Source organism: Cryptomeria japonica, chromosome 2, assembly GCF_030272615.1.
Source record: "Cryptomeria japonica chromosome 2, Sugi_1.0, whole genome shotgun sequence".
In the NCBI taxonomy this organism is placed as follows: Eukaryota; Viridiplantae; Streptophyta; class Pinopsida; order Cupressales; family Cupressaceae; genus Cryptomeria; species Cryptomeria japonica.
Window position 1 is genome coordinate 382,741,818 of NC_081406.1, and position 14,765 is coordinate 382,756,582.

The 14,765-nt window shown below is 33.1% G+C and overlaps 1 protein-coding gene across 3 annotated transcripts in view; it reads left to right on the top strand.

Moving 5' to 3' along the window:
- The window catches only part of LOC131026924 (probable receptor-like protein kinase At1g49730), a 124,303-nt gene extending 117,805 nt beyond the window's left edge, over window positions 1-6,498 (top strand). For all 3 annotated transcript variants that reach the window (XM_057956939.2, XM_057956931.2, XM_057956933.2), the window contains exons 3-9: window positions 4,092-4,409; window positions 4,522-4,777; window positions 4,904-4,956; window positions 5,060-5,127; window positions 5,225-5,314; window positions 5,403-5,487; window positions 5,581-6,498. In XM_057956939.2, the coding sequence (XP_057812922.1) occupies window positions 4,092-4,409; window positions 4,522-4,777; window positions 4,904-4,956; window positions 5,060-5,127; window positions 5,225-5,314; window positions 5,403-5,487; window positions 5,581-6,122 (1,412 nt within the window). In that variant the 3' untranslated portion in view covers window positions 6,123-6,498. The remainder of the gene's footprint in view (window positions 1-4,091; window positions 4,410-4,521; window positions 4,778-4,903; window positions 4,957-5,059; window positions 5,128-5,224; window positions 5,315-5,402; window positions 5,488-5,580) is intronic.
- The last annotated feature ends 8,267 nt before the right edge of the window (window positions 6,499-14,765 follow it).

A 14,765-nucleotide genomic window follows, 5' to 3' on the forward strand; every position in this document is an offset into this window, starting at 1 on the left:
CCACCAGGTTGGAGGCCGTAGTCGCGTGAGACTTAGTTCAGCGTACCTTGGAGTTGGATGCCGGGAGAGCAGCACGGGTGGCTATCGAGGACAAATTGGCTAGGGAGATAGTATCATTTGAGTAGCAGTTGGTGGAGGCTGAGATTGAAAAACATGTTTTGTAGACAAGTTTGGTTTTTCGGGCGAGGATGCAACAAGTGTATAAGTTCTGGGCTCGACTGGCGTCAGTAGTTCTGTTTAATGTCATCTCTATTTTGTATTAAGTCGTCCGGAGACGACTTCTTTTCTTTTGGGGGGGATGATGTTGGCGGCAATATTGTACACGGAAATAAAACTAGTTAATTAAGTTGTAATTGTGTTGGTTAGTTGGCAACCGAGGGGTGGCAGTTGCGGTGCGACGGTTGGCGCTCGCACCCCCTCGGCATCTTTATATACTTCCGAATGTAACTTGTGGGCAACAACGACGAGGAATGGAATAACATCTCTTATATTGCATTTGATATCTATGGCATTATTATTCTGCATTGTGTTTTATCTGTGTGCTTTAAGTTATTCACCTGAGAGGGTAAACATTCTATATATTGAAGTATCAATTTTGTATGTGAATCCTCCGAGAACTTTAATAGCAGTATATGCACATTGAAAACTCAATATCAGAACTTTATGGCAGAAGTGTCCCTTGTTTGGCAAGTTTATGTTGGTGTTTCATATTGGCAAAAAAATAAAATAAAACAAATTAAGGGGTGGCTGTTTCATATTGTCTCATTAAAGGTATAATTCCCAAGATCCATGGACTTCCTTCCAATCTTCAAAAACCAACTTGACAATATATGCATTCTTCAATAGTATCAACATAAAAAAGAAAAGAAAACATATGCTTCTCATAAAAAGCACCATCTCTAACCGATTGGCTGGAGATAATGAAAATCCACTAGCCTCTAGTGCGTCCAACCTCCAATATACCCTATTACAATTTTCCATTTAATGTTGCATGCAAGTCTTTGGAGGCACCCTCAGGTGTAGTGATGACCCTGAAAGTCCAAGTGTAAGCTAACATAGTCATTTTAAGGTGTCGGGCTCAACCAAAATTTTGCCTTTATACAATGTGATAGAAACATAGAGAAATCCTTATGATACCTTATTTTCCATTTATAAAACACATTAACCTTATCATTCCAGAGAATACAATTTCAATTTTTTCCTTTTGCTATTTCTGCAAAAAAATTCATGTAAAAATTCAATTTCCAACTCGATTTTGGTTTTTCTTCCTAGCAATCAAACAAATGAATAGTTAACTATAAAGATCTTTGCAAGTGTCAAACCATTGACCTCTAACAAGATAGGAGGCTTCCCTTATACAAACCAAACCTTCATGACACTTTTTAGGATATAAAGCAACACTTGAAATATTGAAAAAACAAATTCAAATAAAACTTCGCTTGTAACTCCTTATTACACTTCACTTATCTTCAATGGTAATATGATATTTGGCTGACTCACTCTTATTTTCTACTCACTCTTATTTTCTATTTGTGACAAGCTGAACTGCTGGTTTTCGAAGGCTTGGCAGATAAATAGGTATTAGATGCAGTGGCAATGGAGGAGTGAAGATTAGACACATCACCAACAGATGACAAGTCAATGTTGAAATGCAATTAATTTTTAATATGTATTTGCCCTAACGAATAAATCAGGAGAATCATCAACAGCACATTTCCTCACGGCTGTATCATTTCATGTCTGTTGCCTTTTTCCTTGACTGCTGCATCAATGTTCGTTGGGCTCTGATACCATATTGGAAAATCAAAGAGCATTTACATTTACATAGTAAAAAACAAAAATAATGATCATATTATTAAATTATTTAGTTTTTAAATGTATCACAATATGACTTTTATAAAGCCTTTCAAACATAACTCCCCATAAGTCACTAAGGTGACTTCATTACAATACATAACCCTTAATATTCCAACACCAGTGTGATCGCTCATGAGTAATAAGCCATGGTTTAAGACCAACTTGACAAGTTGAGATTACATTACAGTGCATAAAATATGTACCAACAAAATTATTTGAACATGGTTGCTTTCTATCTAGTGGAGCAATTGTCAATAACCTATATAGAGAAATATGCGTTAGATTCCTTGGGTACAAGAAGTAACACCACTTATTGTGTTCACTTATGACATACGCTTGTAAATAATAGAAGGCACAGCCCTTCCATTTAAAGGTCCCCAGTTAGGGAAGGACTACAAATTGAAGTATCACTTATTTGCATGATACAACTATTTTCCTGGAGTGATATAGGAAACAATTATTGAGCCTACATACAGGCACCTACTAGATAGGTATAATCATCTTTGAAGAGGCCCCGCAAGTTGAGTCTCATGGGTGATAAGGCATGGATTAAGATTAATCCAATAAGTTGGGATTACATTATGATGCATAGAATATACATCACCAAATTATCAAACGCTAGGTCCAAGACTCCCAAGAGAACATATCGTCCTGAACATAGTTGCTTTCTATCTCTATTACTCTGTCTCATTGTAATTTTTTTTGTTCCAGAATGTTGCCTTGGGTTGGAGGATAAATGTTGGATGGATATGCCACAGAGGTGAATTCTAGTCAGTCTTCATGACTTGGATGGATGTGCGAAATTTCCTTAGAGGACATTAAGGAATTTGTGTTGTTTGGTAGATGTACCCTCACTGGGAAGAATGACAAAATGCCATTCATCAAATCTCTGCATGTTGCGAGAGAAGGTAGGCCTTATCTGTGTTTTGATTTTTTGAGCTCAGTGAGCTCCAGAACCTGCAATTCTGTTTGTATGTATTCTCTTCCAAAGACACCAATCTGGTTAGGGATTATTGTTTTATATGGCTAAAATTCGAAACAATTTTACCTTTTGTGGCGTTCCGTATTCTGGAAACATTGCATATATCGAACCTGGATTCTATCTGACAAATAATAAACACGAGGGAAGACATTTGGATGAACAGTACTGACAATATAAAAAAATAAATGACAACTTCAGGGATTTCAAGAAGTTATTAGCAGAGACATTAATTACATGCAAGTTATGTTTCTTACCCTTGGGACAAACTTTTCTACATGAATCAAACATTGGTATCGTCCCTATGTACCCTGTGATTTCTATTTCCTACTGCTAGTGCAGCATCTTTTCTTGAGATCAAGACCCCTGTGAAGATCTAGTAGATGACATACATGTCACTTAATTGAGCACGGGCAAGATATCACAGCATGGATGGGCATTCAAAGATACATATCAGCCTTTCTTTCCTAAACATGTTATTTTGTTTATTAAAGGATGAAAGAGAATAGATTTCCACAGTCCATTGAGATTATTGCATTGTTTCTGAATTCCTCTGTGTAGGCTTTTGTTTTGATGCAAACAAAGGCCTATTAAAGGATGGTTAAGAATGTAACAGAGAAGCACTTGTTTTAGCGTAAACACTCCTGCATTATTTCAATATTGTTTCTTTGAAGCTTTGCTTCTTTTATGTTATTGACTGTTTTATACCTGAAAAGTTCAAATGAATTATAGAATATCAATATAAACCAATACACTTTAAGACAGATTGGAAGATGTCTTCTTTCCTTTGGAATCCTCAATTTTTTGAGGGCCTTTTAGCACTTAATTATTTCCCTATGCCTACTGGCACTGACGAATCTTTGGGAATAGCAACAACGTTTAGGCATTGTAATGGGACTTATGTTATTCATGTCCATATTCTCGCAGGGTTCATATTTCAATTGAGCACATCATGTTGAACTTCGGGTATATTTTCTATGCTAAGTTTCTTATCTATCAAAGTAGAATAATGATTTTAGTCATGCTGATAAGGGAAAACTTTACAGTATCTTAATACCTTTAAGTTTCCATTTGTGTACGTTAAAATTTCTGTTCTATGGAAAAATTATTTTCGCTTGCTTATTAAATTATTAAAAACTAATGCTGTTCATCTCTATGAGTAAATTCATCGTTATTGAATGAAGCAAATAGTTTTGCACCGTCTTTGCTGAAAACCAAAACAAGTATTAATTTATGTATTTAACTGAGCATGCAGTCTTGACATGGAAGCCACCTGCATCAGCTCCTTCAGCTTCAGCATCATCATCTCCAAGGCCAAACCCAGCACACTCTCCTACTTCTGATCATTCTAGTGTTGCTATTATAAAGAAAACTCATTCGTCATCTCATTTGGCTGTAATTCTTGGAGTTGGAATTGGAGTTACAATAGCATCACTTTCACTGTCATTGCTATTGATAATTCTCATAGATAGAAAAAGGAAAGAGTTGAAGAAATCTAAGGATACTAATCCATCTCATTGGAATAAAACTCTGGCATTGAATACATGTGATAAATTGCACGATTGGAGAAATGGTAAGTCTTGTATTGTTTGAGAAGACGAGTGTTGTAGTTTTTTTTTGGTATGAATTGTAATATCTTATTGAGTTGAGCAGTGATGAATGATCCTACATATATTATTTGGCAGGCCCATCATCCAACTTTAAACGCTTTAGCCGCAAGGAGATAAGAAAGGCAACTGATGATTTCAGTACAATTATCGGCAGGGGTGGATTTGGCACTGTTTATAAAGCTCGATTCAATGATGGGCTTGTTGCTGCTGTGAAGCGGATGAACACGATTGCTCAACAAGATGAGTTCTGTAAAGAGATGGAACTATTGGGTCGGTTACATCATCGCCATCTGGTCACGCTGGTGGGATTCTGTGCAGAGCGACATGAAAGGTAGGCATGCTTTGTGGAAATAAGCCCTGTTGTTCATGCCACCACAGCTACATTTAGATCCGAGTGAGTTGCTCCTTTTTTGGCAATTTGCTTAGAGTGATATGCATATAATAGTTCACTTTGCAGGTTCCTTATCTATGAATACATGGAAAACGGAAGTTTAAAAGAGCATCTTCATGGTAATTAAAACCTTTGGTATAATTCTCAACACAGTATTAGCTGCATTGATTCATAATTTTTCTATTTTGGTATGTTGGCCTGGCATAACTTCTTGTCCCGCAGCTCCCACAAAAGCTCCATTGAGCTGGCGGATCAGACTTCAAATTGTGATAGATGTGGCTGCAGCTTTGGTAGGCATAGAAGTGATAAAGAATATATATTTTTTGTTATTGAACATCGCTAGTTAACATGGATTCCATCTAATTATTATCTTCATTTCATTTTCAGGAGTATCTGCATTTTTACTGTGATCCTCCTTTATGTCACAGAGACATCAAATCCAGTAACATTTTGTTGGATGAGAATTTCGTTGCAAAGGTAAATTCATATCAGATAATGAATGCAAAGATTAGAAACAGAAGATTACTTGGGTTGTAGAATTAATAAAATGGGATTATGATGTCAGGTATCTGATTTTGGCCTTGCTCATGCTTCGCGAAGTGGTGCTAGTAAATTTGAGCCAATTAATACAGATGTTCGTGGGACTCCAGGTAAGTTATATGATAGTCCTCAGTGGGTATGATTTTCAAATCTGGTCTCTTATAGAGGTGTTCATATTACCGATGAACGTTTTCTTCATGCAGGATATATGGACCCAGAATACCTTGTTACCCAGGAATTAACAGAAAAGAGCGATGTATATAGTTACGGTGTGTTGCTGCTTGAAATTATCACTGCTAGACCAGCAGTTGAAGAGAACAAGAACCTGGTGGAATGGGCCCAAAAATTCATTTTGGAAGATTCTAACTTATCTCGGATGGTGGATCCTAATCTGGAAAATATATATGATTATGAAGAACTCCAGTGTCTTGTCAACATTGTAAGAATGTGTACACAAAGGGAGGGCAAATCACGACCTTCTATAAGGCATGTTCTCCAACTTCTGTATGATAGACTAGACATTACGTGTCCAAACTCTGCATTGATAGCTCTAGATGAAGATGAAGATAAAGATGATGAATCCAAAGCCATTCACAGAAACAAGAGGAAGATACAAATAGAGCCATTTACAGATGGAAACGACTTTAGTGGTGAAGTCAGGTGCATGGACTCTTCTCCGAATACTTCCCAATCTTATTGTAGCAAAAGTTTTCTCCTTGACTGTACCTCACCTGGATCTCAGTAAAAACACCTGAAATACTTAATAAACTCTTTACATTGTCAACACCTACTCTGTACAACTGCTTCTCATTACAATCATAGAAACGAATGTCATTTCTCCCCAGCATATTTCGACACTGCTGAGGAGGTGATGCTTATATTAAAAGAGACGATTAACTTGTATAATATTATTTCCAAAAGAGGATTTGTAGTATTCTGGGTAAAGAAAATTTGCGTTTCTGTTGGCAGCTTGTAATAATAGGATTTTCTTGTTCCTGAGATTTCTCCAAAAGAGCCATGATAATTCCCGCTCATTTTCCTAAGGGCTGTAACTGTTCTCATTTACGTTGGTTTTCATTGGCAAATCTAATGAAACAAGCATCGTACTAATCAGTTTTATATGGTTTGAGCTAAAAATTGAATAAAAAACTTGTGGTGTGGAAGTGATCTTCATGTCCTCTCTAATCAGACAATGATTCAAAATATGTAGTTTATTTCAATAAATATTAAAAAATGTTTATTTTAATACAGTTTCTGAATTCCACCTTTAGTGGCTGACATGTCGCCTGGTCAGCATTTTGCTCCTTGTGCTGACAGTCTCACTAAAGGGATTTCTCCTCTTGATCCTCCTTGTGATGGTTACCAAATGATAATGTTGCTTGGACTGTTGTTTGTCGATGGAGGAGAGATCATTCTTCCTCCTCCCAAACTCTTCTCCGAGCTGTGGGTGAGTTTTCTCTCCACCCTTGATGTGGGTTACCAGCTGTTCTCCTAGAGTGTCGTAAGTGGTCTGTTTGGGCCTTTGCTATCAGTGATCTGTTCTTGACCTGTTGTAATTGGCCCGTTTGGCTTACCTTTGTATAGGTTCAGCACCTTTGTTTTGCTGCTTTTATAATAAAAAACACAATTTTTGAAAGTACAACAAACATCTATATCAGATGTCATTAAATGAACTAGTTTTCAGTTACAAATATCTTATGTTGGATGAGAACTATTAGAGTTAATGGATGGTATGCAATCTTCTGTTCGAGGTGGTTTGAATGAAGATATATGAAAAAAATTCATCCCACAGAAATAGTTTCTTCCAACCCTTCCCCCTCTTGTCATTACTGCCCCTCGTATGTTAAATAAGTTAAGTGGGATATAGAGAAAAATATAAAAAATGTTATGACAATATTTAGGCAGCTTAGACAATTGGATGGTAAGTAGGATAATGATCCAAATTGACTAGGAAATGTTCAATCTTATAAAATAAAAATTTAGGAAAGAGAATTTGATGAGAAAAACTGAATTTTGAAGTAAAAGGTGGGAGGAAGCTGATAAAAGTATTGTGAGAAGAAGATAAAATAGTTTTAACATTGTTAGTCGCTGTCCGTTAAAGGGATACTATAGTAATCGATAGCTAGCATTACAAGAACATTAAACAAATTCTCTTTTAATTTTTAGGTTATATTGGTGTGCAATGTAAAGCTACTGTAGGTAACTTTAAAAAGTATGAATAGGAAAACAAATCTTATAACAAGTCGAGTAATTTTTAAATTTTTTTATATATATTTATTTAAAAAAATAGAATGCTAAGAATCATAGTTTATTTATTATAGATGGTAGCTAAATAGTCAATGTCTTGTTATGTTTTTGATTATATTTTGATTATATAAGCAAGGAGAGGGCTCTAATCCCTTAAACAAAACAGTAGTTTAGAATATCAACCTTAAGAAACAACCAAACAGCCCAAAAAAATAGCCTCCAGGAGACATGCTGTACCAAAAAATCCCCTTCAAAACCCTCCCTTATACAATCAAAACCTTAATGATCAGACATAATATAACTAACACTATAATCAAAAGTCTTTTAACTTCAGATTTAAACTAGCACTGTATCTACTTAAACTTAACATATCTAGGCATGCAGGCCTTAAAATCAACCTATATAAAGTCCGAATATTAAAACAGTCTATATGTCTATTATATGTCTATTAAAAATACTATCTAAACAAAACCAAACACAAAAACTATCAAAGTATGTCTTGTTATGTTGATACAACGTTTGAAGTAGAAATACCAGTAGAGTAGCATACAGTGTTTGTATTGCTTCTATATTTTCTTCTTTTATTGTGGAATGAGTATGGAGTTTCAATATCTTTATTTTTTCAACAATAAATTAAGTGCTTCGCACAATTTTTCTAGACTACACAATGAAAATAAATATGTTTATCAACTTAATCTTCTTTAAATCAGTTTTAATATTAGCAGTTCATTTGTCAAGTGTGTTTTAATTATGAGAGACATGTCTAAAGAAAAATACAATAACATAAAGGAAGCAAAAGCATTTTTAGTAAACTACTTGAGCTGGTTTATAATTTTTATGAATCAAACACATTGTGGAGTATATGAAGATCATAGAGCTATTGAAATAAAGGTTTAATAATATAATTTTATGTATTATGTACACTAATGATAGTTACAAAATGAGTGAAAAAAGGTTGTACCACATTTTTGTATGATCATTCTATGTATTTTCTTATAATAGCACCAACAACACACATTAATGGTCTTTCTTAAGCTTGTTTTCGTAAAAGCTAATTATTTTGTGATGCAAATCATCTGTCAATCACTTGATCCCATTCAAATATTTGAGCCATGATTGGATGTGAAAATAATTTGAGAATTCTTTACTATCCATTTATCACTTTAGGTGGATAATATCAATATAAGGGATAAAACCAAGCCATTGAAAAAGAATAATAGTTTGGATCAATGAGGTAATGTGTCAAGCATTTAGTTATCCTTTATGAACATTTTATTTTAAACTAGTCAAAGAATGTATATTTGTCATCTTTGAAGACAACTCCATAGTGATTTACATGACTAGCTAGTGGATACCTAGCAAAATATATATTGTATGCAATATAATAATATCTATACAATATGCTCTTGTTACATGAATAGTGAAAGTAGTTTCTTCTAGTCCTAAAATTTTAGTATGAATAAATTGTATCCTTGAATGTTGAATTCCCAATTATTGAATATGAGTCTTGGTAATTTCTAACCATCGATTAGTGCACCAATTGAAGAGTAAGATATATAGAACATCATATAGAAAAGCAGATGGATCCTTTGAGTCTACTTTTATGGCTAACATACGAATCTTGAAGTTTTAACTTGTTTATAGTTTGTATATAAGTTTCATAGAAAGTGAACATTTGATTAATAATGAACTATATATCTATAGATCACAATCTAATTTTAACATTCCCAACACTTGGAAAATAACTTTTTTTTTGAAATAAAGGTGAAACAATATTAGTATAAAACTTACATATTTTGTAAGTAAAAAACATCATCAAATTATCTTACTAAATCATCTTTGTGCAACTTGATCAAGTTGCAAAAGAAATTGGTAAGGGATCAATATTAGGTGTCGTGCCTGTGAAGTGTATACCTGCAGTTGCAACACAAAACACTCAATAGATCATTACAAAGATGGTTAGCAAATTTAAAACAAAGAAAGATAAAACCATGGCTAGTCGATCTATTGCCTCCTAATAAATGCGAGTGTAGATTTGCTCTCAGTTTTGGATAAGCAAATTCCAGTGACTTGACTATATCTAGATGGAGGATTTAAGATGATAATGATGCATTTAAGCTAGAAAAGAGAATGATTAAGTTACATGATCCAACAATTATGCTAAAAAATAAGCTAGATCTAAGAATACAATTGCCTATAATAACAATGCTCAAATGATATGCTAAGATCAATATGCCTATAGTAACAATGCCTGAAGTGCAAATGAGATGGGATGATTATTGCTCCAAAATGGGGTCTATTTATAGGATTTTCAAGGCCAGGGGTGAGGTGGCAAGAATCAACGGTCAAGATTGAGTCTGAAGATATCAATGGTGAAATTGGAGGAGGTTGGAAAAGAGGTTGGATGAAAGGGAACATTTGCCATCTCTATGGTGACAAGTGTCAAGAAGCTTTGCTCATGAGAGAGAAAGTGTCTAAGAAAAGGGGACACGTGGCCCAAGAATGCCATGTGTCTCAAGGGAAGAGGAGGTTTAATAAAACCCAGGGTTAGATGGAATGGGTTAGGTTTAGAAGGGGTTAGGTTAGGTGGTTAAAAGTTAGGAGGCATGTGGGTAAACTTGAATTTAAAATTCAAATAAGACTAATTAATTCTCAACAACTCATAAATTGATTTGTTTTAATTAATCAGAAGATTAGAAGAATTAATTGAAGATGGGGGGATAATTAATTAATCAAAGGGGATTATGAAAATGAACTTATTAAATAAATCCTTAGATTCATTAATAAGTAGATGAAAGGGGGAATTTAATCAAATTGCTTAATAAATTTAATTAAATTAGGAAGGGGGATTAATTAAATAATTGCTTATTTAATTAATTATCTTCAAACCATTTTTTGGTGTATACATTAGGCATTTATTGGTTTTGGAAAGGGGAAGACGTTCTTTGAAGTGAGCTCATACAATGAGCAAAATGTGTTTGATGTTATCTATCATTGGATGTGCCTTTCGAATGAGTTACCTCAAATTCTCTAAACCCTTGTGGCCATCACTCTCACTCTCTTTTAAAGTAGGTTGTATTTATATAATAAAGGATGAGTAACAATGAATTTGATTATTGGTAAAGTGTTTTTAAAAAATATAAAGAAAAATAAATTATAATGACTACTTACAAAGTAGGTCTACCTGTCTTCACAAGAATCACTGCACACCAATTCTAAAGAATCAAGAAAATAAAATGGATAAAAAATAAATAATTAACAAAAGAGGATAAACCCTTCAAACTCCACAGACAAGGCATAAGCACTTCTTCCCTCTAAAGATTGCATGTGCTTTGATAGTAGAAGTTATATTTGCCTTTATGTTAAAAGAAGGGCAAGAAACACAACAATAATTAAGAATCTAGAGAGCCATTGTGGTTAGTATTCACAAAATCACTAAATTCTTTGCTCATGTCCCATATAGGGCAATCTTGGTTATTTCCAATATCAAGCATGATGCTATTCTATTTTATTCCTTCTCACATCACTTTCCTGGTCATTCCATTTATTTTATAGTATCCAAGGTACTCTTGAATATGCCACAACAAATCCGTTCAAGCTATAGATTCATGGCATTTGATAACCCTACATTGGGGTGATATCAAGGGGTAAAAGTACAAAGCCATGTCACACTTTTATAAAGAAAACTACCAACATTGATCCAACTTTTTAACTTGGATAACTAAAAAGGACATATATGTTTTGGATTTTGAAACTGATATAAACTAATAAAATGAGTATTTTTTAGAGTACCTTATGTTTGTATATTTTGAAAAAATTAAAAAATTAATTGAAGTTTTTTATAAAATTGACACTATAATTTAGTTGTTGATAAAATATTGAAAATTGAAGTTACATGGGACATCACTCTTTATATAGTAAATTTTACTTTTTTCCTTCAATTTTTTTTGTGTATTTATAACTTTATTGCATGTATGTTTTTTTCCAATTTTGATATATATTTTTTAATAAATATTATAATGTGCATATATTGGAAACATAACTATTTCATTTAAGCATTATCTTTTGTCATAACTATTTATCTAAAATAGAAATAAATGTGCCATCTTGAAATATAATCAGTTATCTAGTGCATCATTTAAAAAAAAAAATTCTTTTACTTTTTTCCTTCAATTTTTGGACATATCTAACTTAGCTAAAATGAATATAGCTAGATTATATTGTTTGACCAAAAATGATTTTTAGTTAGAAATGGTTAAATTCACTTGTGTTGATAAGTTGATTGAAAGTGTAACACATATTTGTACTTTTACCCCAAGGTGTTGTCCTACAACTAAATCTAGGCTAGACAAGAGGTTGTAGAGTCTTAGTTTGGTTAGAGATCCAAAAACAAGAGTCTATCTTGGTCACTTGCATGGACATGGCCATACAATTGACAATGAGGTTGACCTTCTTGAAAGAGATCTAAAAGAAGCTAGAGTGGAATAAACAACCATCAATTTTTTTTTAAAGATTGACCCTTAAGTACTTTTCACCAGGTTGTATTAATTCAAGGTCAAGTTAAACCCTAAGAAACATGTCTTTGAAGTCACAATTGGGAAATTTTTGAGCTTTATTGGCTCTCAATGTAAAATAGATGTTGATCCAACCAACAAGAAAATGGTCCTAGATAGAGTGATTCCAAACACAAAATTTGTAATGAGGGTCTTCTTAGGTTATTTGGGAGCCATACGATGACTCATTCCTAACCTCACCTTCAAGATATATCCAATAAAAAATCTACTAAAGAAGCATACTCATATGTCCTTGACCACAAATTTCCTAAATTTCTTTGATCAAGTAAAGAAGTTCCTCTTTTCTCAGCCAATGCTCTTGCCACCCAAATAATATCTCCCTTTATCATGTATTTAAGGGAATATAAAGTTTTTATCTTATCTATGCTGGCACATGAAGACACTGATGGGAAAGAAAAATCTATGTATTTTATTGGTCACACTTTTCTTGATTATGAGAAAATTTACATGTAAGTTTAGAAAGAGTTTCTCTCTATTTTTTTGCAACATAACATATTTTCCACTACATGATAAATCAAGAGGTGTGTTATTATTATATTGAAACTTTATGTGCATTCTTTATGTACCTAATATTGTTAAAAAAAGTTAGACACTTCTCAACCTTTTGGAGTGAATTCAAGTTAACACGTGTTAATAAAAAATCTTTAAAAGAAGCAATCATTGATTGGTTAGCCAAAAATATAATCCTTAGGAGGAACTGATATATGGGGATTCCTTGATGAGGGTGTACACGATGAATTTTGATAAATATTCTTTTTATTAGTACAAATTTTTTTTGAATTATTTTACAAACCCTTCTTATTTTGAGGACACCATTCCTCTTGACAAAAGATTTATATGAATCCTACCTTCAAAATATGTAATGATTAGTGATACATTGTATCAAATATGCCTTGATTAGATTTTACTTTGATGAGTGGACAATGAAGAAGCACACTAAATTTTAGAAGAGTGTCATATTGGCATTGGCATTTATGGATAACATTTTAGTGGACATAACACTATAAGGAAAGTCCACCACTTGAAAATTTTGGCCTACCCTTGAGTGACATGCAATCAAGTTCATGAGAAGGTGCTCAAAATGCAAAATATATATACCTATTCATCACCCACTCAAGACCTCTAACCAATTTCCACATCATGACCATTCTCCCTATGGGGATTGCATTTAGTTAGGGAGATCTCTTCATTTTCAATAGACAATCACTCTTTCATCATAATTAAAACCAATTTTTTTACAAAATAGATGGAGGGCATGTCTTATAGAGTCTTTAATAATAATTAAATTGATAAATTAATTATAAAACAAATCATTTGTTGGTTTAGGATTTTGCAATTCATAGTCATAAATAATTCTAACATTTATAAATCCCCAAAAATGAAATTTATGTGAGAGATTCTATATCAATCCTGATTTTTATTTATTTTATTATTCCCAGGGGAATGTACAAGTAGCAACCATGACCAAAATGTTAATGTCTATCTTTGTTAAAATTGTTAAATATTCAAAGCAAGATTGGTATTTACAAATGTCCTGCTCTCTATGTTTACATGACTAGCATATAAACACCTATAGGAATGACCCACCAAATGCACTGGCATTTTAGTCAAAGGAAGTGTTTCCACTAGACATTTACCTAGTCCCTAAGTGTCCTTGAAAAGACTTTTGGATTTTGAAGAACACTTAACTATTAGATTTAAAGGAGCTAGGCATCTTAGATGAAAATAGATTAAGAGCAATTTAGAGACATGAGTCATACTTGACTTCCACAATGTTGGTTAAGGATTTGTTTTTCTAAAACAAATGAATTCAATTACTCTATTTTGTCCAAGTATGAAGATTAACCATTAACAAACAATTTGGTAAGTTATTGGTTAACTTCCCTCTAAGTTTTAACAAGGCACAACTCCCTCTTATGATCAATTTTTTTGATTTTTAAAATTTAAAATTGCAGTATTCTTTTTATCAAAAAGTAGGAAAGGATAACTACAATTTACTCATAGCCATGAAAAAAATGTGATGCAGGGTCATCAATTAATAGAAATGGTCTTTAAGGGAAACTACCAACACAGGTTGAAATACTAATAGTTATGAAAACAATGATTTTCACACAATATTCCAACCCAAAGTTTGAAATATGAATGAAGAGTATAGAACATCTGAATATAAAATGTCACCACACTGAAAAGGGAAATAAATGCTAAGTAAATGAATATTATGCTTGGATGAAAGACTAATAATTAGATGTCAATGAAGCAGACAAACTTGTTGACCAACATCAATAAATTTCACATTCAAATTACCATGCACACAAACTTGCCAATCCCTTCAAAATGGGCTAAAATTTATTAAATCCTCCTTTTGACTGTGTCTCACTAGCACAATCCAATGTGTTGGGGATAAAAAAAAGTAGAACCTTCTAAAGTCTTTCAATTATATATTTAAAGATCTACAAAAGTAATGGTTTCTAAGTCTTGAAACTGATTCTTTAAAAGAATATAATTAAAAGCTAAATACAATTAAAAGACTACAAACTTTTAAAGTTCAAATAAAACATGTGGCTATT